The sequence below is a fragment of the Protomyctophum parallelum genome, assembly GCF_964188405.1.
Source record: "Protomyctophum parallelum genome assembly, chromosome: 13".
Taxonomy (NCBI): domain Eukaryota; kingdom Metazoa; phylum Chordata; class Actinopteri; order Myctophiformes; family Myctophidae; genus Protomyctophum; species Protomyctophum parallelum.
The window spans coordinates 14,366,358-14,392,610 of record NC_139708.1 but is presented as its reverse complement, the minus strand read 5'-3'; the positions used below and the strand labels follow the sequence as shown (position 1 = coordinate 14,392,610).

At 44.8% G+C, this 26,253-nt stretch overlaps 1 protein-coding gene across 1 annotated transcript in view; it reads right to left on the bottom strand.

Annotated features, from left to right (window-relative positions):
- Positions 1-8,688: 8,688 nt before the first annotated feature.
- Positions 8,689-26,253, bottom strand: part of LOC310868776 (paralemmin-1-like) — a 42,344-nt gene continuing 24,779 nt past the window's right edge. Inside the window, exons 2-8 of the mRNA XM_083779242.1 lie at positions 25,196-25,249; positions 22,230-22,310; positions 15,406-15,536; positions 14,478-14,610; positions 13,125-13,155; positions 12,437-12,505; positions 8,689-10,607 (exon numbers count right to left, since the gene is read on the bottom strand). Of these exons, the coding sequence (XP_083635368.1) occupies positions 9,802-10,607; positions 12,437-12,505; positions 13,125-13,155; positions 14,478-14,610; positions 15,406-15,536; positions 22,230-22,310; positions 25,196-25,240 (1,296 nt within the window). The 5' untranslated portion in view covers positions 25,241-25,249 and the 3' untranslated portion in view covers positions 8,689-9,801. The remainder of the gene's footprint in view (positions 10,608-12,436; positions 12,506-13,124; positions 13,156-14,477; positions 14,611-15,405; positions 15,537-22,229; positions 22,311-25,195; positions 25,250-26,253) is intronic.

Below are 26,253 nucleotides of genomic sequence, written 5' to 3'. Positions count from 1 at the left end.
TTAGTCATAAGTACCTGGTGTTTAATACACGGCACCGTGCCTCATTACTTATTTAGCCTCACAAAAATGAGTCCAGTTGAGCCTGGTTCCCAAGACATGCCTCATACGTCTGTATGACACTACGGCCTGCCTACACTACACTGGTTGGATAGGCTAATCAGATGCTATAATGATCTCAACCTGTGGGTAAAGACCACAGGGGGTCCACACCGGATTTTCAGGGGTCCCTAGATGACAGTGGAGAGACAATTGAAGTAGGCCCACTTTTAAAAACTAGCCTATAAATACAAATAAAATAAAAACTGGTCAAACATTGGCCAAATTGTCATTTATATGAAGAAAAATGCAAACATTTTGAAACTAGCTGATCTAATGCCTCAACTCACACAATTCCAAGTGCTTGTCAGGGTGGGCCACTGGGGCGGCCACCAGTTCTACTATGATAATTTCAGGGGCACAGCCTGAAAAGTTTGAGAACCACTCTAGAGTACAATTGTTGCAGTACCCCATTTCCCCCGCAGGGTGTGCCATCGATAAGAAGATGTATAGGCTACTGTACAAGTGTATGCAGAAGTACACCACACACACACACACACAGTCCTGACTTCTTTCCAGAGAGACCTAGAGACCACTGGTTCTCAACGTGGGCTCTGGCTATACTTGAGTGGGGGTTTCAGGGGGTCCCTGTGGCTAAATGATTCAGAGTTAGGACCCCAATGGACACTTATTGGACAAGCTTTTTCTTAGGTCTTTTAATTTAGTTGTAGGCTCTTGGCGCTGAATGCTTTTGTTTTTTGTTGTTTTTGCCCTGCTTTTGTTATTTGTGTGCCATTTGTTTTTTAAACCCGAAAACGTATTGGTCTGTAACCTGTACTCTCTCAGAGAACACTAAGCATTTTGCAGTTTAGATTGAGATTTTCAAATGAGGGTCCATGGCCTAATAATGCATAACATGCTTGAAATAAATGTAAAAAAAAGTTGAGAATCACTGATCTAGAGTAGACCATCTGAAAGCATACATACATGTTCACATGAACCAAGCAACGCTCCCTAGAAGAGCACATGTGGTAGCCATGGTTACGTGATGCCACCCGTGTCACCCGTTCCGCTGGCGTCTGCTGCCAGTTGGAGTGATGTGGCCCTAAAGTGTTGCTGACAGGACCGGCGCTATGAAGTGGTTGATCAGACTCTTCGGTCTGTGTGATACTAATCCCCAGAGGCGTTCATTAATATGCTCAGCCTGAGCACAGGACGGCAGGCCTGTCTGCTCTGTAATGAAGAGGGCTCTAACTTTGCTTGATTAGAATGGCTTATAATGTGGTCGGAAAGCAAATCTTCCCTTTGAAATGGCTCAATGGATTCCCCACTCCTTGTGTGTAGTATAATACAAAGCATTAGTAATACATCATATTGTCTATGAAGGTCCGCAACTCCGCATGTGTGCTGTTCCACAGATAAATATTGTGAAAATAGCCAATCCACAAGTTCACATTGTGAGGCGTTGTTTTATAGTATAGATATAGAAAATACAGTTCCTGAAGAAACAGTGTGGGCTGGAGTAGCTCCCTCCTCAATGACGACCGACTGTCTTCCAATTGGTTGACCCACATGAGGTCACAGCCCAGAGAGCAAATGGCTCCGGGAATAAAGACATACTGTACATGACGACACAACCTAGCAGGAAAATGGCCCCAGGAATAAAGATATACGATAACGCAACAATTACGTTTGATGCAGTAATGGTCTTTTTTAATGACATTTTTAAGGCATTAAAAAGGTTTTAAAAGTCCTTAATGGTCACTTTTCTGTAATCTAGGGAGCCCCCCTCCACCCCCCCAAAACAATCCTGTGGGGATCCCTGGAGGTCAGGTTGAGAACCACATACAGTAAATGTTCAAACATTCAGAAGAAGCACATAAACATGATGATCGCCCACTGCCCCATGGACTAACCTGCCACTCTGAGGGTGGATGTGGTAAGCAGGCGGTCTTCCTCCTCTGAGCGGTGTCTCCCCATCTCTCCATACAGAGTGCACCTCTGCTTGCGGAGTTCCACCTCTCGCTCCCTGCTCTCCCGGATGTCTCTCTCCACGTTGGGCTGCAGAGCCAGGGCCGGGCGTAGCTTGAAGAACGGATTCTCTCTGGGGATGGCGAGCTCCCGTTTCATGTCCCTCTCCTCTGTGTCTCCCGTGGTGGAGGCGCTGAGGTTCAGAGAGTCCATGCTTCTGTCCTGTTGTTGTGGGTAGGGGGAGAGGCGTGTGCTGTCCCGCGCCGTGCCCCCCACTGGCCTCTTGCATGTCTGTATTTCGGGGATGCTCTCCCTCTCGGAGGACTTGTGCCTCTGCAGCCTGAAGGACTGGCTCCGGGAAACCAAGTTTCTCTTCAAGGAGACCATCTGGAGGCTGTGTCTACGCGTCAAGATGGACGGATGCGTGCGATCCTTGGACCCCGCGGGGTGTCTGGTCCTGTGCCTGCACAGCCCCTCCGTGTTGCTTTGCAGAAACGCCTCAGACAGCATCACCCTGGCTCTCTGGGGGTCCTGCTTCCCCTCAGTGTCTTGACAGAGCCCCCTCTCTGTGGACGTCTCTGAGCTCGTAAACTGGTGGATTTGGGGGAGCGGAATTTCCTGGGTTTTAATGGGACAGAAGTCAGCAGGTACTCTGCCATCGCTCTGATTGTCATTGGAGATGTCCACCTCTACGCTGAGGACTCTTTGGTGGGTGGGTGGGGTGGACTTTGTAGCGGAGCGCATCTCACATCTTTTATGTTCGGCTTCTTCTCCATCTTGGTTCTCCAGCCGTCTTGTCTCCCCTCGCTCCTGCCCCGGGTCTTCATCTTCAGTTGTCACATGCCTGCCATCCGTTCCCTCAACCCGGAACATGCCTCGCTCCACTCTCCCGTCTCCTGCTGCCCGTTTGGCCGCCTCTGCGTCAACCCCCTGCGGCCATACCTGACCTTCGTCCTGCCTCTTTTGCACCAGCAGGAGGCGTTGCAGCAGCTGCTCCCCCTGGAGGATGCTGGTAGCGACAGTCCAATTCAATTCTACAGAGGACGAACCTCTGGAGATGAGAGTTGGGAGGTCACCGTCTTGTCTCAACCACTGCTCCTCAGCCATGTCATAGTTTAGTTCTCTGCTGCTGATGTTGACCTTACCATCGCTCATTTCCCCAGTGGGCGCTGTGTTCATTTTGGTTTTGTTGTTCTTGAGCCCACCTGTTTTATCTTTTCCATGGAGTGATGTCCGGGTGGTTATAGCCACAGCATTCCTGTCATCACACTCTGGTTTAGGTTGTGTTGAGTCGGTATCCTCAGAAAGAAAACTAATGACCTGACATTCTCCTGTGGATTTAGTTTTTCTTCTTATCTCTCCTTTTGCCTGTAGCATGTCACAACAGATGCCTTTTGTGGGACTTGCATCCACGCTTGAAGGTGTCTGTGACAGAGGTGTGTCCTTCTCCACGTCACTGTCGCAGTATTCCCATGTGGAGTTTTGTTCTTTGTTTGTTGCTACCATATCCTCATCTTTTTTGGATCCCAGGTCTACTACTTCTGTCCTACCGCTACTGTTCTCCAGACTCCAGACTTCTGTCAGACCTGTCTCCGTCAGAATGTCAACATCCTTCAATGTCCAGTCCACTTCGTCTTCAGACGGAGGTACGATACACTCTGCTCTCTCCGTCACTTTGTCAGCCTTATTCTGCGCTTTTGTCAACTGCCTCTTGCCACACGGTTCATCTAGACCCGCTTGAGTTCCTTTTGCAACAATGGCCACAGAAGGATTAGCGGCCTCCACATCTCCCTCTGTTTGCAGCGAGAAGGCGGCACAGGACGCCGAAGACGGAGGAGGCATGAAGATGTCATCGCCATCTGTCGGCAATGACGAGGCAGTGCAGGGCAATGGCGGCGGGGGCGGCACAAAGGCGGCATCTTCCTCTCTCGACAGTGCCGAGGTGACACAGGACGTTAGAGGTGGAGCAGGCATCGTGAAGACGTCATTGTCCTCTGTCAGGAATGAAGAGGACAATGGAGATGGGGGAGGCATGAAGACGTCATCGTCGTCTATGACACCACAGTAGTGTGTGATCACGGTGGGGGTGGAGGGCCTTTCCCCGGAGCCCAACACGACGTCGTCATCCCGTTTCTGTTGGGCGTTGTCCGGGCCAGGGTTCAAGTCTGCCCTCATCCAGAGACCACAGTCGTCCCAGGACGACTGTGACATGATGACAGGCTGTTTACACGCTCAGAGGGTTGTCCTTTTCTGTTTCGCTGAAGAGAAAACAGACTCCGTCGCCGCACCTGAAAACAGAATCAGCAGTGTTGATGAAGGATGCTGGAATTTGGTCAAAATTCTTAGACTTTGATCTAAATGTAGACTAGAGTCAACCTGTCAAACTATCCTGTAAAAAATAGAATTGCGCTTCATAATCATGTGTAGTTTACTGATCTTATCAGATTAACAAGGCTGCTTGTGAGCCAGATGACTAGAGTGCAACATTGTCTATGCACAGTTTACAAACTGTTTATTTTGACTTATGCTGTCTTGATTCATAGAGCATAATTAAATGATTCTCTATGAATCAAAACACTGATAAAATAAAATAAAAATGAGTAGATTTGTGATGAGGATGACATGGGGGATTCCTTCCTGTAGCCTGTCAAACTCTCACAAAGCCTTGAAACGACTGGAAATCCATTTAGGGAGTCTTGAAATTGGATTGGCCGTGCATGGTGTTTATCCGCAACCGCCTGGAGGGCTAAATAGTTTCTGTGACTTTCTCTCTCCAACACTGCGTGACCTACTCGCTATTCTGCTGACCGTGGGAAAGACTAATAAGCTTTCTGTCCACTTGTCTACTTGGGCTCAGAAAATAATATGGTCTGAGCCATTATGGCCTGCAGCCTAGCAGGCTGTACTGTACATCTCAGCCTGCAGTCTGCCCCCATGTGTCTAATGCCCACCTATCCGTATCCCTTGTGAGGTCAACTCATAGTTTGTTTGTATCATTTATTTTTAAAAATATCATTATTGAAAATAACATTGGGTTCCAGAGGTGTGTCTTTGTCAGTGACAGAGTGCAGTACTGGGCAGCTCCCCTGTGTGAATGTGAGTAAAGCCAGATTCATGCAGGCCAGTGGCACGCACCAAAAATAGCCAAACTACAAGCTCACAATGTGTATGTGTGTGTGTGTGTGTGTGTGTGTGTGCTGCTGCCACGTCGTATATCAAGCCCTTAACTGTGTCAGTGGGAAGCATGCAGGGCCTTGCTATACTCAGGGTAAATATATTACTAACACCCCCACTACTACTACTACTACTACTACTATTATACAGGTGCTGCTATTACTATTAATAATAACAATATAAATATGCATACTGTGCCCTGTGAGAGAATTCATTTGATATATCCTCAGACTTCCAGTATAGATTGATGTGTCTACTGTATATTGACATTCACTTCATGGGTTTACAGCCAGGCTATTAATGAGCTCATTAACGGTGTTAATGAGCTGTTAATGAGCTTACACTCCGTCTAACCTTTCACTGAATCTTCCTTCAACAAGGATTCTACAGCGCTGGAAAGTAACTATAGGTACATTTACACATTGAAATACTTTATCATTCTAATCCAACACATGTCAGAGGCAAATAATGTAGGCTACTTTTTACTTTTTTACTTACTTTTGACAGCTTTTGTTACTAGTCGTAGTTGCTTTGCAAATTTGATTATTAAGACTCACTGACAAATTATGACGTAAAATGACCACATAAAGTAATTAAAACCAGCCCCACCGTTACCAGCTGCAACATTAATTAGCATATTAATAAGTACATTCCAAAAACATGATTGTGAAATGGACCATTGTGCATGAGTACTTTGACATAATACTGTACTGTAACTAAGTATGGAGGCTAATATCAGGATTTGAACTATATAGTAGGCAGAGTATTTCTACAGTGTGGTAGTGCCATTTAATATCTGACTACTTCTTGCACCTCTAATTCTAGATTACCCTAAATCCCATTCATAATTATTCAAAAGTTCACCAAAGTGGTCATTGCAGTACGGTACATTCACCTACACTATGGAATCCTGTGGAAATCAGATACAAACGTTATTGTGGGGAAACCTTGACTTACTTTTGTCCCTGTCGCATGATTTCATTCATGATTTTACATTATGAATTGTTTTGAAGGTTATTAACAAAAACGTACAATATAAAAATCAAACCACCAGCTGGTACAGTGGGAGCGTGATACAGAACTCAGAGTTGAGGTGCATTTAATCAATGATACACACTATCATGGTCTATACCGTAATAGTGTTTAATCAGAATAATTGAGTTTTGAATTTTATCTATTACAATTATTTTTGCACAGATTTGTTGATATAGAAAAAGTCAGACCAAATCATCCAAAAAGTGCTCCTTGATTTTTCAATTAATCAAAAAAGGTTACAGATATACAGTATATAATTGACAGTTGCAGCTCCCAACTGAGATATTGACACTGATATAGGTCAATGTACAAAGTGATACCAAAAGACAGTTAGAATCAGTGGTGGCCAAGTACTTTTTTTTTTACTTAAGTAAAAGTATCAATACTGCAATATATACACTACTCTCTGTAACAAGTAAAAGTATGTTAATCTAAAAAATCCTTTAAAAATAGCAGACGTACAAGATCGCAACGCGCAGATCGCATCGTGGCGCATTGTGAGCTTGTAGATCCGCTATTTTCAAATGGCCAATGTTTAAATAGGGCTGAAATGGTTATGGTTGTATGTTTTGTAATAATAATAAACAAAATCCACAAAAAGTAGCTATCAACCAAAAATTTCAAATAATTGTAGTGGAGTAAAACTTCAATATTTGTCTCTGAGATGTACTGTCGAAATAAAAGTAGGATATAGGAAATTTGGAAATGCAAAGTTCCTCAAAATGACTACTCAAGTAAATATAGTTACTTTCCACCACTGGTTGGTTAGAATATAGGGGCAGTTAGAATGAAAAGAGACCCACCTGGTTTGGGACACACGTATCCTGTGTGGTGATGTTGACGCCTCGGTCATGATATGAGTGTATACAGTAGATGCCCTGCTGATGACCTGGCCTCATATGACCATGTAAGTCCCTCTCCACAGGTACCTACTGTAGCTTACTGCATGGATTAAAGTTCTCAGTCACCACGACTGATTTCAGTCATTTGGATTCCATTGAAGCCAGCGTGTCTTCTGTGAAAGCATGCTGCGCACCGAAAATAGCAGATCGCCGTGTTGCGAGCTTGTAGATCTGCTATTTTCGGCCATTAGTTCATTTAAGATGAAAGAGTATTTGAAGTGATCAAATTAGCAATAGAAGTTTAGAATCATCTTCCAGAAACATGAGAGAAATGTCATGATTTCTTTAGCTGGTCGGCCTAAAACATCATTACATTTTCAGTCTTGAGATTAAATTTTTGCTTTATTCCATGTGACTGGAATGTGTCACGCCACGCAACGCCAGTGCTGTTGAGGAATAATCATCTTAGGCACACAATTAACACTAAGCTAACTTACTACATCGTCTATGATAAATGATAATGGATTCAATCCATTATTGGATTATTTTTTTCCGCTTTCGCCTTTATTTTATACTTTTTATGGAGGGACAGACAGTAGGCTGACAGGAAATGGTGAGAGAGATGGGGGGGAAGACATGCGGTAAAGGCCGTCGGGATCGGGAGTCGAACCCGCGGCACACTGCCAGACTGGATTACCAGCCAAGGTGCCTGGACAGCTGAGCCACGGCCCTATTGGAATTTACTTTTGTCATCAAATATATATCCCCCCCCCCTATAAATGAATGCCCTATTTTATACTTTATTGCATTGCATGACTAGCTACAAGCTCACAATGTATCGCAAAGTGACACGTTGTGACTTTTTATATCTGCTATTGTTGGTAATAAAAAAGACATTTGCTACAAAGTTGTAAATGTTTTTTCTTTACTTACTTTCTTTCTTTTTACATTTTCACCAAGAATAGATAATGACATGCCTAAAATAGGGTCTGCATGTGGCTTTAAAGATATTTAACCAATGAAACATATTGAAGAGCTTGTGACTATTATACTCTAATAATTGGATCCATTAGAACCGAGGCTCTTTTTTTTTTTTTACAAAAGCATACAAGGTTATTTAGTAGTGGACACTTCTGAATGGGCGCTTGACTTTGCAGCTGTCTCAAAGGTATTATGATGATTTGACAATAATTTGACCCTGGATGTGTAAAAACAGAACAATATGTTTGCACTGTCTATGCCAGTGGTTGTCAAATGTTTTGATGTCAAGGGCCCCCAAATTAATATGTATTTGACTCCCATCTGAAAAGGTTTAACCAGGGACCGCCATAAGAAGATTTATGTAAAAGTATCAAAACTATTAAACATTTTCCAAGCTATTTCAATATTTTTCAGAAATAGCATTACAAGCTCACAGTGTGGTACGCAGTAGTGCACTGTGAGCTTGTAGATCTGCTATTTTGAATAGCCAACGTATAAATGGATAAAGTGATTAGAATTAAATTAAATGTTGATGTTATTTTAACTCGTTTTGTGGGGACTCCCTGGAACCCCCCGCAAGGACCCCTGGGGGTCCCCGGAGCCCACTTTGAACGTTTGGATTCTTGACATGAATAAAGACATGAAGGAATTAAATGTCTCAAATACACTTAGATTTATGATCATACAACATACATTCAATCGATACATTGAATAAACATTAGCCTTCACTTTACAGTATTAGGTTCATTTACACACTGAATGAGATAGACGCCAACTTATGCTTGCTTACGTACATGCCCCATGTTCATAGTTATTTAATTACTATTGTTACCTTATTGATTGTCGCCCCCTCTCAGTCAGTCTAAGAGTTAACATTTGTTAATGTAACAGCAAAGAATGCCACATTATGTGGGCTAAAAATGTGTGCTTTTCATCCTCCTGTACTGTAAAAAAAAAAGTGCTTTTCTGTGCATTAATTTGCACTGAATAAAATGAACTGCAGCACTATGAACTGAACTCATAGCTTGATTGATTTGAACCAAGACCTAGTATTAAAAAAAAACAATTGTGCTCCCAAAAATATACTTGCTCTAATGAACATATTTGGCTTTTCTTCCCCACATTTGGAGATGCTGCTAAAACGTCTCTTTGGCTGTGTAGATCAAGTCCCAGGTTAGAGGAAACCGAAGAGGATTTAGAAAAGGTTCTTGGCATCCTTCCTGGCAGTGGCTGATGTTGTTGTAATTCCTCGCTCCGTCCACCGGGGGGCAGAAGTGGTTTGTGGAAGACCCTTTTATAGCTATTTTGAGTTCATAGCTGTATAAAGGAGCTGTAAAAAATACAATAGTGGTCTTTTCCTTTGGCACGTAAGATGAAAGGGTTACAAAGGCACAATGGTACACTAGAATGAACCGACAATAACAAGACAGCTTGAGCAACATTCTATCCAAGCCCTCAGGCTTGGCCAGCTAGGCCCTCGTAACACCAACCACTCAACTCCACATCATTGTACCGACATAGTCCCCTGGAGCCTGTTCTGTGTGTCACTAATTAAGTTGATTTAGCCCTTCATTCAAACCAAGGCATCATTGCAGCATAAAGTACGAAATGGAAGTCATGATGAGGATAGATATTGGAAATAAAAACAAAAAAAGTCTCTCTTTTCTCTCTCTCTCTCTCTCTCTCTCTCTCTCTCTCTGTCTCTCTCTCTCTCTCTCTCTCCCTCTCTCTCTCTCTCTGTCTCTCTCTCCCTGTGTGTTGCTCACATGACGGAGCAGCACTGACAGGCCTTGCGTTTGGGAGCAGCTCCTTTCCCCTCGTCCTCCTCCTGGCCGGCGTCCTGCGGGCCCTTCCCTCCCTCCTCCTCTGCTGGGGCTTTCAGTGCGTTCAGAGGGATGTCCTGAAACACTCCTTCGTGGGCAGACGGGTCCTTCAGGCCCTCGCCGTTGGACTGGAGTCCCGGCTCGGAGCGGCCGACGGGCCCCAAAACCTTCTCCTCGCCGTCGTCGGTGATGATGACCCGCTCCACGGTGAGCGCGTCCCCCTGGCCCGGCCTGGCACCCCCCTCCTCCTCCTCCTCTTCCTCTTGGCCGTCGGCGTAGCCCATGAACGTGAGCGTGACGGGCCCGTCCTCCATGCGGAACTCCGCCCCGGTGTACTCCGCGTCGTCCGTCGTTCCCACCATCTCTCTCACGACCACTGCCACGCTGCCGCCGTCTTCCCGTTCCTCCTCGTCCTCCTCCTCGTCGCCTCCATCGGCCCCGGCGCTGTCCAAGCGGCCTCTGTTTTCCTTGGCGTCTTCCCGTCGTGGCGGCGGCGTGACGGTGACGTCGTCCAGCAGGACCCTCATCCCCACGCCGTCCACGGCGCTGAGGATCTGGCCCAGCTCCTCGGCCGAGGGTTGGAGCCCAGCCCCGCCGACGGCGTGGACGCTCTTCCGGCCGTCGTCGAACACCGGCACGGTCATGTCGCCGGCGCCAGGCTCGACCGCCACCGGCGCCACAGAGCGCACCACGGTGACTCCCGTCTTGGGGTCCCTCTCGACCTGGACCGCCACCATGCCCAGCACTGCAACGCAAGAGGAACAGAGATGAAGAGGAGGCTGCTCAATGAACACTGTGTCGCCGTGCAACACTGGGGTTATTATTGCAAGAACCCTTCAGGAGATTATGGGTCTTAGTTGGCTTTACATTTTCAAGCCGAGGCCACAACTCGTATTATTAAATTAGAGAGCTAAATGTGAGGACACAATCTCTCGAGGCAAAAATGTACATCAATAATACAATTGTCTCTCTGATAGATGTAAAGTCATCCATTGTCCAGGATAAGACCTCATTTACCGCGTGTCCTTATATGTGGCGGGAAAAACTTCTGCCAAAATAGCCAATCTGCAAGCGTGTAGTTCAACGAGCTTGAACCTTGTATTAAAGCCATGAATAAAAGTCAAAACCCTATGAAAGTTAATGCGAGAACGGTGTCAGTGTGTGTGATGGCTAAGATGCTTGGCGAAGCTACACACAGGCTGAGTGGACACATGTACTTCCCTCTTCCTATACCTTCAAAGACATTCTTTCAATGTTTTTCCCTTTCTGCTGCTACTAAGTCTATCGCTTAAGTCCTCCGATGGACATTAAAAATTTACGGGACAGAAATAACAAAGTGGTCTAAATATAACAGCGCTGAGCGCGCTTCACTCCCACTTCATCGTTGACTCGTACACTGAAGGTAGAACGACCAAGGAGGAATGGGGCATTAAAAAAAAATGTTTGAAGGTTAATTAGGCCAGACAAAAGTACAAAACTAATAATATGCAGTCAGGAAGGACTGCAGACTCACTCCCCATTTTCTGACTCTGACGCCACCTCACCCTCACCCCCTAGCACTGCCTTCTCCTCGTATCCCTCATTTTTTGATAGATGCTCGAGGCAGCACACCTAAACCTAACCGTAACCCATGTCTAACCAATGCTATGTCTAACCAAAGTATGCCTCCCGCTCATTTCTCATGCTATACAGATACAGCATGTAGCATATATCGAGCTTGTCGATCTGCTACTTTTCAAATATTAATCCTAAAAAGTAACAGTTTTGTAACAGAGACGACATGTTGGTTATTTGTTCACACTGTATTTGTTATTTAGATGTGTTTCGCTTGACTACAAATGTTACTAATGTTATTTAGACAGAATGTTGCTTGGAGACAGATGCTAGGTTTGGTGTTTTTCTGGTATAGTTCCTTTGAAGTATTACAATGTTGTCTTTGCACACTCCAGACTATTTACCAATCCTTTGGTTTACTATGGTGATTTTGATTACCGGTACTCAGATTTTGCACTTATAAGTCGCTCTGGATAAGAACATCTGCTAAATGCCTAAATGCTTAAATGTGATTGCCAAAACTTGCCAAAAATCTAAGCACACCCTCTCCATGGGTCAATGATAACGGCTGGTCTTATATTGAACGTGAAATAACAGGGCTATGCCAGTTAATGGTCCACTTATTGCCGCAGGGCGGTCTTCCAGAGAAGGTGTTGGGGAAGAAATGATATGGTTGCTTATCTAACTATATCTAGCTATATTTTACCATCACTTATGATAAATACAATATAATACATTGTGATATTTGGTAGCTGTAAGAGGCCTAGCCTAGATGTCTCCACATCTCCAAGCCAAATAGTTGAAGTTACATGTAAATATCTTGTTACGGTTCAATTTGTCCTTGAGACAGCTAGAGTATAACTATGATTTCTGCCCTGTGCTCTTGGCAGATCTACCGTACCACTAACCTGAGTGTTATTGTACTTGTGTCATCTACCCATGATATCATGTTACATAAAGCATACATCACCACCTGAGAATATTGTCTCGGCTACTATGATGTGTTTTCTGCTGGCTTACCTGATCGGCCATCCTGCCTGCTCTCGCGGTACATCCTCTCTGTTGGGTCTTCTTCAGCTGCGGCAATCACTGGAGAGGAAAAGAGTGAGAGATGTAAGCGTACACGCTTAAACTTTAACCACGTGAACCCCATACGGTGGAGTGGAGTCCCGCAGGGCTCTATACTGGTGTATTTTCTGTTTTCTGTTATTGTGGGGAAAGCTTTCGCTGTAGCAGACGTTGTGAGCTTGACTTATTAGTGTATCTCCAAGAGTTTGGAAATGGACACCAAAAATGGAATATGAATAGACCCCCGTTAAGGGTCTGTAACTCCGGGAGTGACGTTAAAGTAGTGCAACAATTTACTGTGTACATTTATCCCAGTATACAATGGTAGTGGACCAGTGAGTGCACAGCAGCATTCAACACTCAGTGCTGCACACACACACATTGCATGCAGAATGCCTGTTATGCCATGCCAGTTATGTTAGAGCGCTCTCCCCCAGCTGGGTCTCTCATTCTGTACACTATGTTTTCAGCATACTATCCCACAGACGAAGCCTTAGTTACCGTGAAGCACGGTATCGTTTGCAAACATTAGAACGCTAAAACGTTACGTCCCTCATAAGACACACCGACGATGACGAGGCCAACCAAAATTAGTAAACGCATACACAGGCAGCCACGGCTGACTTTGACACCGTCTTACCTTGTCTCAGGAGGTCCTCGTCAACGCCGGCCTACGGGTGGGGAGGAGAGACAATTTTAGGTGCTCGCCAAAGTCAGAAACGTAGCATGGTTAGCCACTCTACGACCTTAAGACTCACCCCCCCAACCACCACTACCGCACACGCACAGTAGGGGAAATTAACTACGTACATTTACTCAAGTACTGTAATTATATTCAATTCTGAGATATTTAAAAATAGCTGACCTCATGCTTCCGTCTATGCATGAGGAGTCCAAGCTGCTTCTTTTCACCTGACAGGGGAGAGTTTCCCCGGCCGGACATAGCACGACAGCACTACAGAGTAGTACCGACTGTGCCACCGTGACCCGTGGTATTGGTACTTGATTTTGTGAGTACTTCTCGACCCCCCCCCCCCCCACACACACACACACACACACACACACTGCCGTGCCCCCCCCTACTATGCAGAACCCTGCCCTGCTTCACGACCTGCCATAAATATTTCAGACACCATCAGCAAACTCCCGGCTCACGGGTCCTTCATTTTACCCATTAGCCATTCCAATCTGGCCACTGCGAGTCAGTCAAAGTGTGAGCTAAATATGGGCTGTGTACAGTGTGGTGAATGTGAGAGTTAAATATGGGCTGTGTACAGTGTGGTGAATGTGAGAGTTAAATATGGGCTGTGTACAGTGTGGTGAATGTGATATGGGCTGTGTACAGTGTGGTGAATGTGAGAGTTCAAGGGCTTAATGCAGTCCACTGCATAGTTACAGTAAAGCTTTGCTCACATGAGGTTAGCTTCTCACTGCCAAAGGCTGCTAAAGGTGGACCAGTCTTCTCTATTGGAAATAGACACACACACACACACACACACACACACACACACACACACACACACGACACCACACACAGGTGCATGCGTGTGTGTGGCTGCATGTGGCTGTAATCATATAGCACTGTAGCACATGTCCAAAACTGTTGCTGTTCAGGATTCAAATTCAAAGGTAGTACAAGTTGCAAGTAGGGCGTTAATTTATGGGGGAAAAAACACGCCAACATTTTGAATATGGTAATTAGACGACAATAGCGATGTGTGCATGGTAGCCTGTGCACACATGCATGTGTGATAGCGTGCGTGTGCTTGAGGTACGGTGTGAGAAACACCCAGATGAGTCCCAGAGAGCTGTTTGTATTGCACCAGATTGTGTGTGTGTGTGTGTGTGTGTGTGTGTGTGTGTGTGTGTGTGTGTGTGTGTGTGTGTGTGTGTGTGTGTGTGTGTGTGTGTGTGTGTGTGTGTGTGTGTGTGTGTGTGTGTGTGTGTGTGTGTGTGTGTGTGTGTGTGTGTGTGTGTGTGTGTGTGGCGGTACCTGATAGTGGTTGTGTGTGCAGCTGAATGGATGTGTGTTCTCGTCGGGAGGGGGAGGGGCTGTGCTCTCGTGTTCTCTGACATCTGCTGTCTCCAGTCGCTCCTTGGACGTCTGCTGGCGCTCGCTTGCCTCTCTGATGTACGGTACATACAGTAGCATGCGCACATACACACACACACACACACACACACACACACACACACACACACACACACACACACACACACACACACACACACACACACACACACACACACACACACACACACACACTCACACACACACACACACACACAAATATACACACGAGAGTGAGAAACGGAACACATGACATGGTACCATAAGTTGCAGAAATCTATAACATTGAACAACGAACCATAGATCTGGGTCTAAAGCCTGGTGACCACGTTGCTTGCCGACAAGAGCTGATCTTGTCGGCAAGCGACGCCACCGTGCGTTGAAGTATTTAAGTTTCTTCCAAAGCTGTGAGGATTATGTAAGCGTGCGCGCGGCGAATATAGCACACGGCATCAAATGATGGTTGGTCTTTTCAGTGCCCAGCGTGCGTCCTGGAATACTTTCCACAGAGTTCAGTGTGTAGAGAAGAGACACTCTGTACCCAGTATCACACCTGAACATTTCTCTTTTGTCTGCGCTGCTATTTACAAGAGTGGTTCATGTCAAGGACCGCCAAAATGATACCTATTTGGCCGCCGACACCCCTCTCAAAACATTTTGTTCCAGGGACTCCAGGCCCAGAAGCAAAGATTTATAATAACAGATCTACAAGCTCATACTGTAGTTTAAAATATGGTTAACCCATTTTGGGGCGGGAACCCCTTTTGGTGTAGCATAAGTAATTCTTCTGGGGACCCTCCCAAGGATAGGTTTTATAAATGTGATGAGGAGTAGTGGGGTGAAAGCTCACTGTGGTGTGTCCTGTAGTAGAGGATCAGGGGTCTCGGGCCCCTCAGGGGTCTCGGGCCCCTCGGCCTCTGCAGACGTGGGGACAGGAGGTGGAGGAGGCTCACTTAACCACTGTTCCCTCAAGCATTTCCTCTGTGTGTGTGTTTGAGAGAGAGAGAGAGAGGGGGGGGGGGGGGGGGGGATTATCTTCTTGAACTAAACGTGTTTGCTAAACGTGTTTGCTGAACTAAACGTGGTTTCCTGTGCTGAAATGTTTTACCATTGAGCTAATTGAGCCTGTCTGCTTGCTCAGATGATACATTTAATCTTGACTATCGGATCAAAATCCCACCTGACACCAGGGTCTAAGTAAGTGTGGGCGATATGGAAAAATATAATATCATATATATCAATATCAATATATATCAATATCTTATATTTTCAAGCGATATCACCATACATGATATTATCATGTTATTTTGTCATGCGTTTTTGAACAGAAACTAAAAGAAAAATGAGTAACAGAACATTTTGACCAAAATATTTATAAATCTTGGCTAACGAAACTGTCATTCTACAAAAGTATAAATTAAGGTATAGAACTGCAAATCAAAGAATGTGCATTCTGTATCACAAAATATATGTCACGATACGATATTTATAACCATATCACCCACCCCTAGGTCTAGGATTTGTGTTAAAAATGTAACTTTTCAGGATTCCAATTAAAAAATAGCAGATATACAAGCTAAAAACGTAGCTTTGAGCTTGTAGATCTGCTATTTTTGTTTCCCCCTCACGCATGAGTCCTCCTGTCTCTATGGATAGTGTTCATTCAGCACAGAGTCTGCAGACAGCAGACAGAGCCATATGTGTCTGCCTGCTGTCTGAGGGTGACAGTGACAAGGTGTCACCTAGCCTCGGATATTTAACCTTTGACATTGTCGCAGTCGGACAGAAACCTCTTATCCCAATATTATAATAACGTTTTTTTCCCCGTAAAATTATCCCCTACAAATTATGCCTACAATACGGCATCACACAAAAGCATCAAAGAGCTTGTGGATTTGCTACTTTTGATGACAGAGACGATATGTCATGTATGCACGTCGCAAGGACACAGCGTGAGCTGAGCCCATGGGGTCTATTTGCAGACGTTTTTCAAAGCACGGCTCACGAGGGTGATGCAATTCCGTGGTAACGGGACGAGCCTGGGATTGATGGGGGAAGACTGTTGTAAAGCAACTTGTAAAAAGTGAAGATGTTCAACAATATGGACTGTGATTGTACTGGTCAGCCAGTGGTACTGGTCAGCTCCCAGTGACCAACAGTAGAAGACTGTGGTTGTACTGGTCAGCTCCCACTGGCCAACAGTAGAAGACTGGTTGTACAGGTCAGCTCCCAGTGACCAACAGTAGAAGACTGTGGTTGTACTGGTCAGCTCCCACTGGCCAACAGTAGAAGACTGGTTGTACTGGTCAGCTCCCAGTGACCAACAGTAGAAGACTGGTTGTACTGGTCAGCTCCCAGTGACCAACAGTAGAAGACTGGTTGTACTGGTCAGCTCCCACTGGCCAACAGTAGAAGACTGGTTGTACAGGTCAGCTCCCAGTGACCAACAGTAGAAGACTGGTTGTACTGGTCAGCTCCCACTGGCCAACAGTAGAAGACTGGTTGTACTGGTCAGCTCCCAGTGACCAACAGTAGAAGACTGGTTGTACTAGTCAGCTCCCAGTGAACAACAGTAGAAGACTGTGGTTGTACTGGTCAGCTCCCAGTGACCAACAGTAGAAGACTGGTTGTACTAGTCAGCTCCCAGTGACCAACAGTAGAAGACTGGTTGTACTGGTCAGCTCCCAGTGACCAACAGTAGAAGACTGTGGTTGTACTGGACGCTAATATTCAATTCGTAGGCGGCAAGACACTCTGCTGTGTGTGTGTGTGTGTGTGTGTGTGTGTGTGTGTGTGTGTGTGTGTGTCACAGCCCCGCCACTAGTGTGATCCTTGACACGCCAGTTCTCCAGGTACAGGCGCCCCCCCTTCTCTCTCCACATAGAGCCAATCTGTGACTTATCAGAATATTAGAGCAGAGGTGACATTCAGGTGAGTGATTTGGCACACAGCCTGACGGTGAATAAAATGCCTCAGGCCTGTAGTAGTGTTACGCATAATTTGCGTGGGCGACGGACTGTGGAAATATAATGCCTGCTTGGTTTATAGATGGATGGTTGTTTGTACTGTAGTCTCAGGGTAGTGCGTGTGCCCCCCGGACAGGACTAGAAAGGGTAATGGGGCATTTAAGGGACCACAGAGAATGCTGAGCCACTGGACTGTATGAAAAACATTTCTTTTCTATCTGTCCTAGCTGTCCTTCTTCTTGGCATATCTCTCTCGCTGCACCCCCGTATCTCCATCTCTCCAACCGGTGTGTCACATCGTCTCTGTCGGGTGGAAACCTTCTATGTCTAAAAAACTGCTACTTTTCAGGATTCTAACTTAAGTAGCAAAAGTAGCAAGCGTTTTGAGCTTGCGGATCTGCTACCTTTGGGGCATTAGGAAAAAAAAACTGCCTTCACAGCTAGTGCCTCACTGGCCCCTTGGCTGCACCCAAGGCCCCAGTGAGGCTCTTCAACGTTGAAGCACTGGGCCCTAGTGGTAAGAGGAGGGACTACAGGCAGACCTGTGGATTCATTACCGGGAAACCCTGTGCAGCTGGGCTTTAACATTGAGCGCTCGGTTGCACTTCCGCATCGTTCTGAGACGGTTCTTCCGGGTGCTTCAAACCGCCACTGAGCAACTTCCACTGACATGAATAGCGGGGGGGGGGGGGGGGGGCTTCGTGCCAGTTCAGTCTCTATCCTTCTTTATACTCTATGGCTGCACCATGGAATGAGTGAAGTAACACATTTCTAATCACTGACGAACACAACATGCTTGATGCAGTAATTGAGAACAGCTGGGCTGAGCTGTAAACACTAGACAGAGATATATCACAGTAAATGGAGTTAAAAGGCTCAGCGACTCCACCCAGGTTATTTAACCCAGTGGTTCCAAAACTTCTCAGGGTCGAGACCCAAAAGAGAGATTTAGACGTTTAGACGCACAACGCATGGCGAGCTTATCAACTATTTTCACTACTTCTTAATTATTATTTGTGTTTGTTTTAAAATGTATACAATTATTATTATTTTTTAAAATCTTTTGAAATGTTCTAAATATCCCAACCCACTATTTGGGAACCACTGAACCCATTTTGGGCGGGAACCCCATTTGGTGTTAGCATTATGTTATGCTTTAGCTATTGAAAAATAGCAGATCTACAAGCTCATAGCGCACCACCGAGCTTGTAGGTCTGCTATTTTTGAAAAATCGAATTTATGCCAAAATAATTGCGAACGCAGTGAGCCACTTACTATGACAGCAGGGGCTGAGTGTCTGTGTGTGTGTCACGCTGTGTGTGTGTGTCACGCTGTTACACCACCGGCCCGCCACCAGAGGGCGCAGCTGTGGCACGCACGCACGCACGCACGCACGCACACACACACACACACACACACACACACACAGGGCGCAGCTGTAGCACACACACACACAACCACACACACACGAGCTGCGTTCGCTTCACGCGTTTGCGCGTCTTACTTGTAATGTTATATTATCACAGGGATATTATAGGCGTCTGATGTCACGCTGCTATCCCGTGGTCAAAATCATCTTGCACATATGCGCTCGCATATGTTTTAAAAGAGCCAATAAAGCACTGTTTGATTAAGCATCTAAACTTGTAGCCTACATTGTGTTTAGATGCCTTTCAGCTTGTCAGACAATGCTTCTCCGCTTGTCTATATACAGTACGACAGAAAATATTGGTGCAGACAAAGCCAACGAATGCCCCCGACCTAACGTGAGTTTTGGCGTAGGGTATGTCCAAGTTCAAAGTCAAACTGGAATGATAAATGCCGAAAGTGCGGTGATCTTGGCGTACACCACGTTGATAAATAAGGGCCTAAGAGTTTTCTGAGTTTTAGAACAGAGTAGCTATAGCTAACTCCACCCCCTCACCCCTCTCTAACCAATTAGAACAGAGTAGCTATAGCTGACTCCACCCCTCACCCCTCTCTAACCACTTAGAACAGAGTAGCTATAGCTGACTCCACCCCTCACCCCTCTCTAACCACTTAGAACAGAGTAGCTATAGCTGACTCCACCCCTCACCCCTCTCTAACCACTTAGAAAGCAAAGCAAAGTTCTTTGTTTACCCAGGGAAGTGGACTAAGCCAAGGACTTGTTTACAGCCACACCCTGCTCATAGAACATTTCATGGTAGGGGTTCAATGCCTTGCTCACTTCAGTGGTGGTAATTTTTAACGTGCCGGTCCGGGGATGCGAACTGGCGACCTTCCGGTATCAAGACCGCTCCGCTAACCGTTCGGCCACCGCTGCCCAGAGTACCTATAGCTGACTCCACCCCTCACCCCTCTCTAACCAATTACAACAGAACAAGCCTGTCTGCCCCCCCCCTAAACTATGTAATGATTAATGATACATGGGTATCTGTTATAATGATGAGAAGGTTCTTGAACATTCAAACTTCGTTTCTGGGAAAACAAAATGTTAGGGTGCATTCACACCAAACTTTGATTCAGCCTATGAGGGTGTGACCACATCTTTTTTTTAAACACCAGAGCCTGTTACACTTAAGTAAACATTGAACTAATTTGTGCGTATGAGTAAAAAACTAAACAAAACGTTGCTCTGGTTTCCTGCCTCAGAGGAACCGAAAGTGCAGATATCTATTTTTCATTACATCATTACATCTGTTAGTGGAAACTGTCCTCTGGCACCTACACTATCCTATACTTCAACACACATGGTTGCTAGGGCTGTCACCATTATGACACTATCCTATACTACAACACACATAGTTGCTAGGGCTGTCACCCTTATGACACTATCCTATACCACAACACACATAGTTGCTAGGGCTGTCACCCTTATGACACTATCCTATACTACAACACACATAGTTGCTAGGGCTGTCACCCTTATGACACTATCCTATACTACAACACACATAGTTGCTAGGGCTGTCAGCCTGTCACCATTATGACACTATCCTATACAACAACACACATGGTTGCTAGGGCTGTCACTATTATGACACTATCCTATACAACAACACACATGGTTGCTAGGGCTGTCACCCTTATGACACTATCCTATACAACAACACACATAGTTGCTAGGGCTGTCACTATTATGACACTATCCTATACAACAACACACATGGTTGCTAGGGCTGTCACTATTATGACACTATCCTATACAACAACACACATGGTTGCTAGGGCTGTCACTATTATGACACTATCCTATACAACAACACACATGGTTGCTAGGGCTGTCACCATTATGACACTATCCTATACAACAACACACATGGTTGCTAGGGCTGTCACTATTATGACACTATCCTATACAACAACACACATGGTTGCTAGGGCTGTCACCATTATGACACTATCCTATACAACAACACACATAGTTGCTAGGGCTGTCACCATTATGACACTATCCTATACTACAACACACATAGTTGCTAGGGCTGTCACCATTATGACATGCCAATCGCCATACAAATTATTGACAGTGTGCCTGCTACTTTTGAAAAAATATGGGGCAGGTTCTTTGAGTTTCTACCTTCAATATCTCCTCTGGGTTGATTTAGTTTGAGTTTTTATTTATATTGTTATTTTCATGTATTTATCCGAGTTGTTGCTGTCAAGAGGTGTTGTGTAATGAGAGATGTGTAGTTTTCCTTTCTGGGGTTGGGGTGGCGGGTGGGTGGGGGGGGTTTGTTTTTACTGTTTTTTGTCTTTTCTTTTTTGAGTTTGTCTTGTCTTGTTTAAAAACATAAAAAATAAATCATGATTCTGTAACTCATTGTGGTAAATATCTGCATTATCAATAAATAAATCTTAAAAAAAAAAAGAAATTATTGACAGTGTGGCTTTTAGGCTTTGTGGGGAAAAAGGTTACACAGGGGCAGATACGTATGACTAAAACTTATAGCCGGCAGAAAGAAATGTATGACATAAAGTTTTACTCTACAAATGAGTGAAAATAGCCGATCTAGAGCTTGTAGATCTGCTATTTCCACAGAGGTTTTTTTAATGTTTCAAAATGCACAAACCTTTCTCAGCATGGAAGCGATTATGACGATTATGCTAAATTATTGCCATTATCTCAAATAAATAAAAATAGCGATTAGGCAGTAATGAAGTAATTGTGATTTCTAATTCTGGTTTTGACCCGTGGTGTGGACAGAATACAGTATGGTTTTGACCCGTGGTGTGGACAGAATACAGTATGGTTTTGACCCGTGGTGTGGACAGAATACAGTATGGTTTTGACCCGTGGTGTGGACAGAATACAGTATGGTTTTGACCCGTGGTGTGGACAGAATACAGTATGGTTTTGACCCGTGGTGTGGACAGAATACAGTATGGTTTTGACCCGTGGTGTGGACAGAATACAGTATGGTTTTGACCCGTGGTGTGGACAGAATACAGTATGGTTTTGACCCGTGGTGTGGACAGAATACAGTATGGTTTTGACCCGTGGTGTGGACAGAATACAGTATGGTTTTGACCCGTGGTGTGGACAGAATACAGTATGGTTTTGACCCGTGGTGTGGACAGAATACAGTATGGTTTTGACCCGTGGTGTGGACAGAATACAGTATGGTTTTGACCCGTGGTGTGGACAGAATACAGTATGGGTTTGACCCGTGGTGTGGACAGAATACAGTATGGTTTTGACCCGTGGTGTGGACAGAATACAGACCTTCTCCTGGGCCAACTTCAACCTTTCGTCTTCAGCCTCTCTCTTCTGTCTCTCCTCTTCTTCCAGCTGCCGACGGCGCTCCTATATGGTGAGAGACGGACGGACAAAACGTTGAAATGAGAGACGGGGGAACAAACAGAACTAAAGAAGGCAGGCGTTTTGAAACCGAGAAACCAAAGAAGGTTTCACTTGTGTGTCTTTCACAATGTCGTTCGATTAACTGTCCATTTTGAAGTCAGACGAGGCCGTTTACATGCATGCAGTTTACATATAATTTGGCATGAAAAAGTGTGAGAACCACTGACAGAAACGTAGGTTTTTCAGAAAACTAAGGATTTAGAAGACATTTGTAGAATCTGCCTTGCGTCTTAATGGGTTGAAGGCTCAGTCAAAGCGCAGCAGTGGTATCTTGGAGGGGATAAACTGTCACCACTTTATCTTTACTGCCCCCCCCGCCCCCCCCGCACGCAGTCAAATCCTCCCTTGTCTCCTTGGCTTCAGTCACGCTGTAACACTTGTGACTTTATGCATTTCAATCATTAATCACCGTTACGTTCTCGGATCTGCCTGATCCGTTTCATGCAGCCCACATTTAAACTCTATGCATGAAAGGCACAGGCTGTTCTCTGTTTATCATGTGAGCAAATCACTCCCGCCGCGGCCGCTTATCTCTCTGACTTGACATTACACCGCAGAACCTTTTTGACATAATTTACAGAGAGAGATGCAGAGTAGCTTATTCAATTCACACAACATTCCTCAACACAATATACAGTGGCCTACATGTACTGTTCCTACTGTATAACAACATATCTTGTATCTCTTGTACTCTACTCAAATATAGATTGACTTCACATGATCTATGTTCACCTCTTTCACATCAATATCACTACTTACCCCTCGGGAAAGTCCTTTCCGTATAAGACACGTTTCAACAGCACAAACTTTGTGGAGCTTTGGATTGTATATTTAAAATGTAAGACGGCTTATAAGTATTGGAGCGGTTGGGTCCGACGTCACTCGTCTCAATAGGAGATCCGATGCTGTGTGGGCCAACTGTTACTGCATCGGACTACGCAGAGTGTTTTCAAGATGAGCTCAGAACAGCTGTGGGAGGACGGGTTCCACCCACTTCTAAATAGAACTATTTGGTTAACACCCCTCGGCAGTCACTGGTCCCTCAAGTCAAGGACTTCCTCTCAGTGAAAAGCAGTGAGATAGAGAGACAGGAAACAGACGCACAGGGTTGATAAAATGTACAGTAACAGATAGGTGGCCGCTACTGTAGATCAAGGGTTCCAAAACCTTTCAGTGCCCCCCCCCCCACCCCCTCCCTCCCCATATTTGATCTGGGGACCCCCACCCTGACAAGCACTTGGAATTGAAGCCATTACATTTAGTTTGCCTCGGCTCCACAGATATATTGTTAGTTAGTAATTAGTAAAATAGTAAATAATGCAGATAACCTGTATACACTACAGTGTATGTATACTGTATGTTGGTTTGTTTACAGTTGAGTCAGAAAACGATGTTGCACATTAAGCTAATTTCATATGGGGAGTCTTGGGGACCCCACAACAATCTTTTGGGGAGCCTCCGTTTGGGAACCATTGCTGTAGGTAGACAGTAGACACAGATAGAGCATGGGGACCTTTAACGAGAACCTATCATGACTTCCAATATTACCTACAGGCAGGATCCAAGACCTATTAAACACTTTTACCATTTTATTTCAGAAATAGCTGATCTACAACCTCATAACACATCACATTGCAATTGTATTTTTTTATATGAAAACAGAGCCATCCAACCCTGCCTATTAGGGCTCATGTTCCAGTCTCCAGTGGTGTATGTAGTATTATTATCCCTATCGGCTATACTACGGCTATTTACCCTATTTGCAAATAACTGATTGTAGATCTGATTGAGGTACTTTCCCCACCAGTACCAATCACAACAATAACGGAACAGTCTCCTGTGTGTCTGTTGAAGTTGTGATATAAACCTTACCCTGGAGATGTCACTGGGGTCAAATCTGTGATTGTAAAAAACTACAACCATTACCAAACCAGTCTTTGTTTGTAGGTTGATGTACTAATGCATAATGGGAAATGTAGGAACACTGAGAAAGGTCCAATTGATTTGCAAGCAAGATTTTTTAAGATTTGTTTTGGGGATCTTTATGCCTTTTATTGATAGTTAACAGTAGAAAGGGGGAGAGAGATGGGGAGTGATACGCGGCAAAGGCCGTCGGGCTCGGGAGTCGAACCCGCAGCACGCCGTCTGGCTGGTTTGGCAGCCTAGTTGACCAGACGGTTGAGCTAACCGTCCGGGCACTTATAATAACTAGACACGGTTCAGGTTCTGATACAGTCGCCTTTTCAATTCCCACAACGTGGGGGCGGTCGCCGGTCACTCCCTACTAGCTACTTGTCTTTTCACAGCTCACTGGTGATGGGCCCAGGAAGACAAAACTAAAACAAAACTCTGACGTAAATCTCTTGATGGCGTGTTAGGGGGGCAGATGACGAACTTGGGAAAAAGCAATGTGCATTCAAAAGTGACAAAGACGCCAAATTTATGTTTAGGTTGTGTTTAAATCCACTCTTTTTTATTCTAGGAGACTGTATTCACACAGTTTTCTAAACTGCCATGTGTGAGTACAGTATGAATAAACATGCCATGTGTGAGTACAGTATGAATAAACAAAACCTTACATTTTTGCCAATAAGCTAATACAGCCGGCCTGCTGGTTCAGGGGATGATCATGCATGGGGTCAAACCAGAAACGGGATCATGTCAAAGGTCATGTCTCACCTAAACACATCTAAATGTCTCAGTAGAATACTTGTATAAACATAATACTATACCATACAGATTGGAAAACAGTAATTTTATTCATTACAAAAAAGGTGCTGCATTAACCTAACCCTAAGGTGGAGAAGTTGAAGAAAGGACTCACTCACCTCTATGGCCTGTAGTCGCTGGTGGTATTTCTCCACATCGTCCATGGTGACAGTCTGTAAACAAAGAGAATATAGTTTGATAATGAAAGTAAATGCACATTTAAGCATAGTTTTGTACCACTTTGAGCACTATACTGTATACTTCATTGTATGACTGATAGCGTTGTGAGCTTATAGATCTGCTATTTTCATCCCCTTTTTTTCTTGCCAAAAAGAGGGACACAAGGGTTAATGTGATTAACAATTAGCAAGCAATACTATCGAACATGAATTCAGTGACAAACATAGTATATTTCCCAAAAGGAAATGCATGTAAATGCAGAATGCATTCAGTCTGACCAGACACTTAAGGGATAAATCATAAATGAATGAACAGGGGGGAGGGGGGGGGGGGGCATAGTTACCCTCTTGATTCCCTCAGCAGTGTATATGTTTGGTCAATACATTGAGTGTTACATCTCCACTAAAATAGGCTGCAGGTATAAAACCAACTATTAACGTGATCATTTTTCACGCAGTTCTGTTACAATGATACAAAAATGCTTGTATTGTTCCAACCACTATGCTCTGTATAGGCTATATTCCTAACCTGCTATCTTTCTGATGGAACGTGCATATTTCACGGTTATAATTTAATGTGTTTTCAGTTTCAATCTCAGCAGACACAATCTACACACACTGTTGTCTGTGTATCTCCCTCTCTCTAGTTTCAGTATGCTGACTGCCCTAAGTTGTGAGCTTCTAGATCTGCTGTTTTCACTAACTTATTATTTATGGCATCATTTGATCATTGTGACCCATAAAAATGGGTCCCAAGTCCAGACCCATGATTGTTTGGGTCGGGAACAGTGCTCTAAGCGTCTATACATCACATAAGCAGTGACTCAACAGGGTAGAAGAGAGATAGGGAGTGTGTCATATGCTTTCAAGTTGTTGCACTCTGTTGCATACTGTGTCCTACCTAGACGTCAAAACACCACCCACACCTCTCTATCTCTCTCTCTCACACACACACACACACACACACACACACACGCAGTGTCACGCACACACGCGTA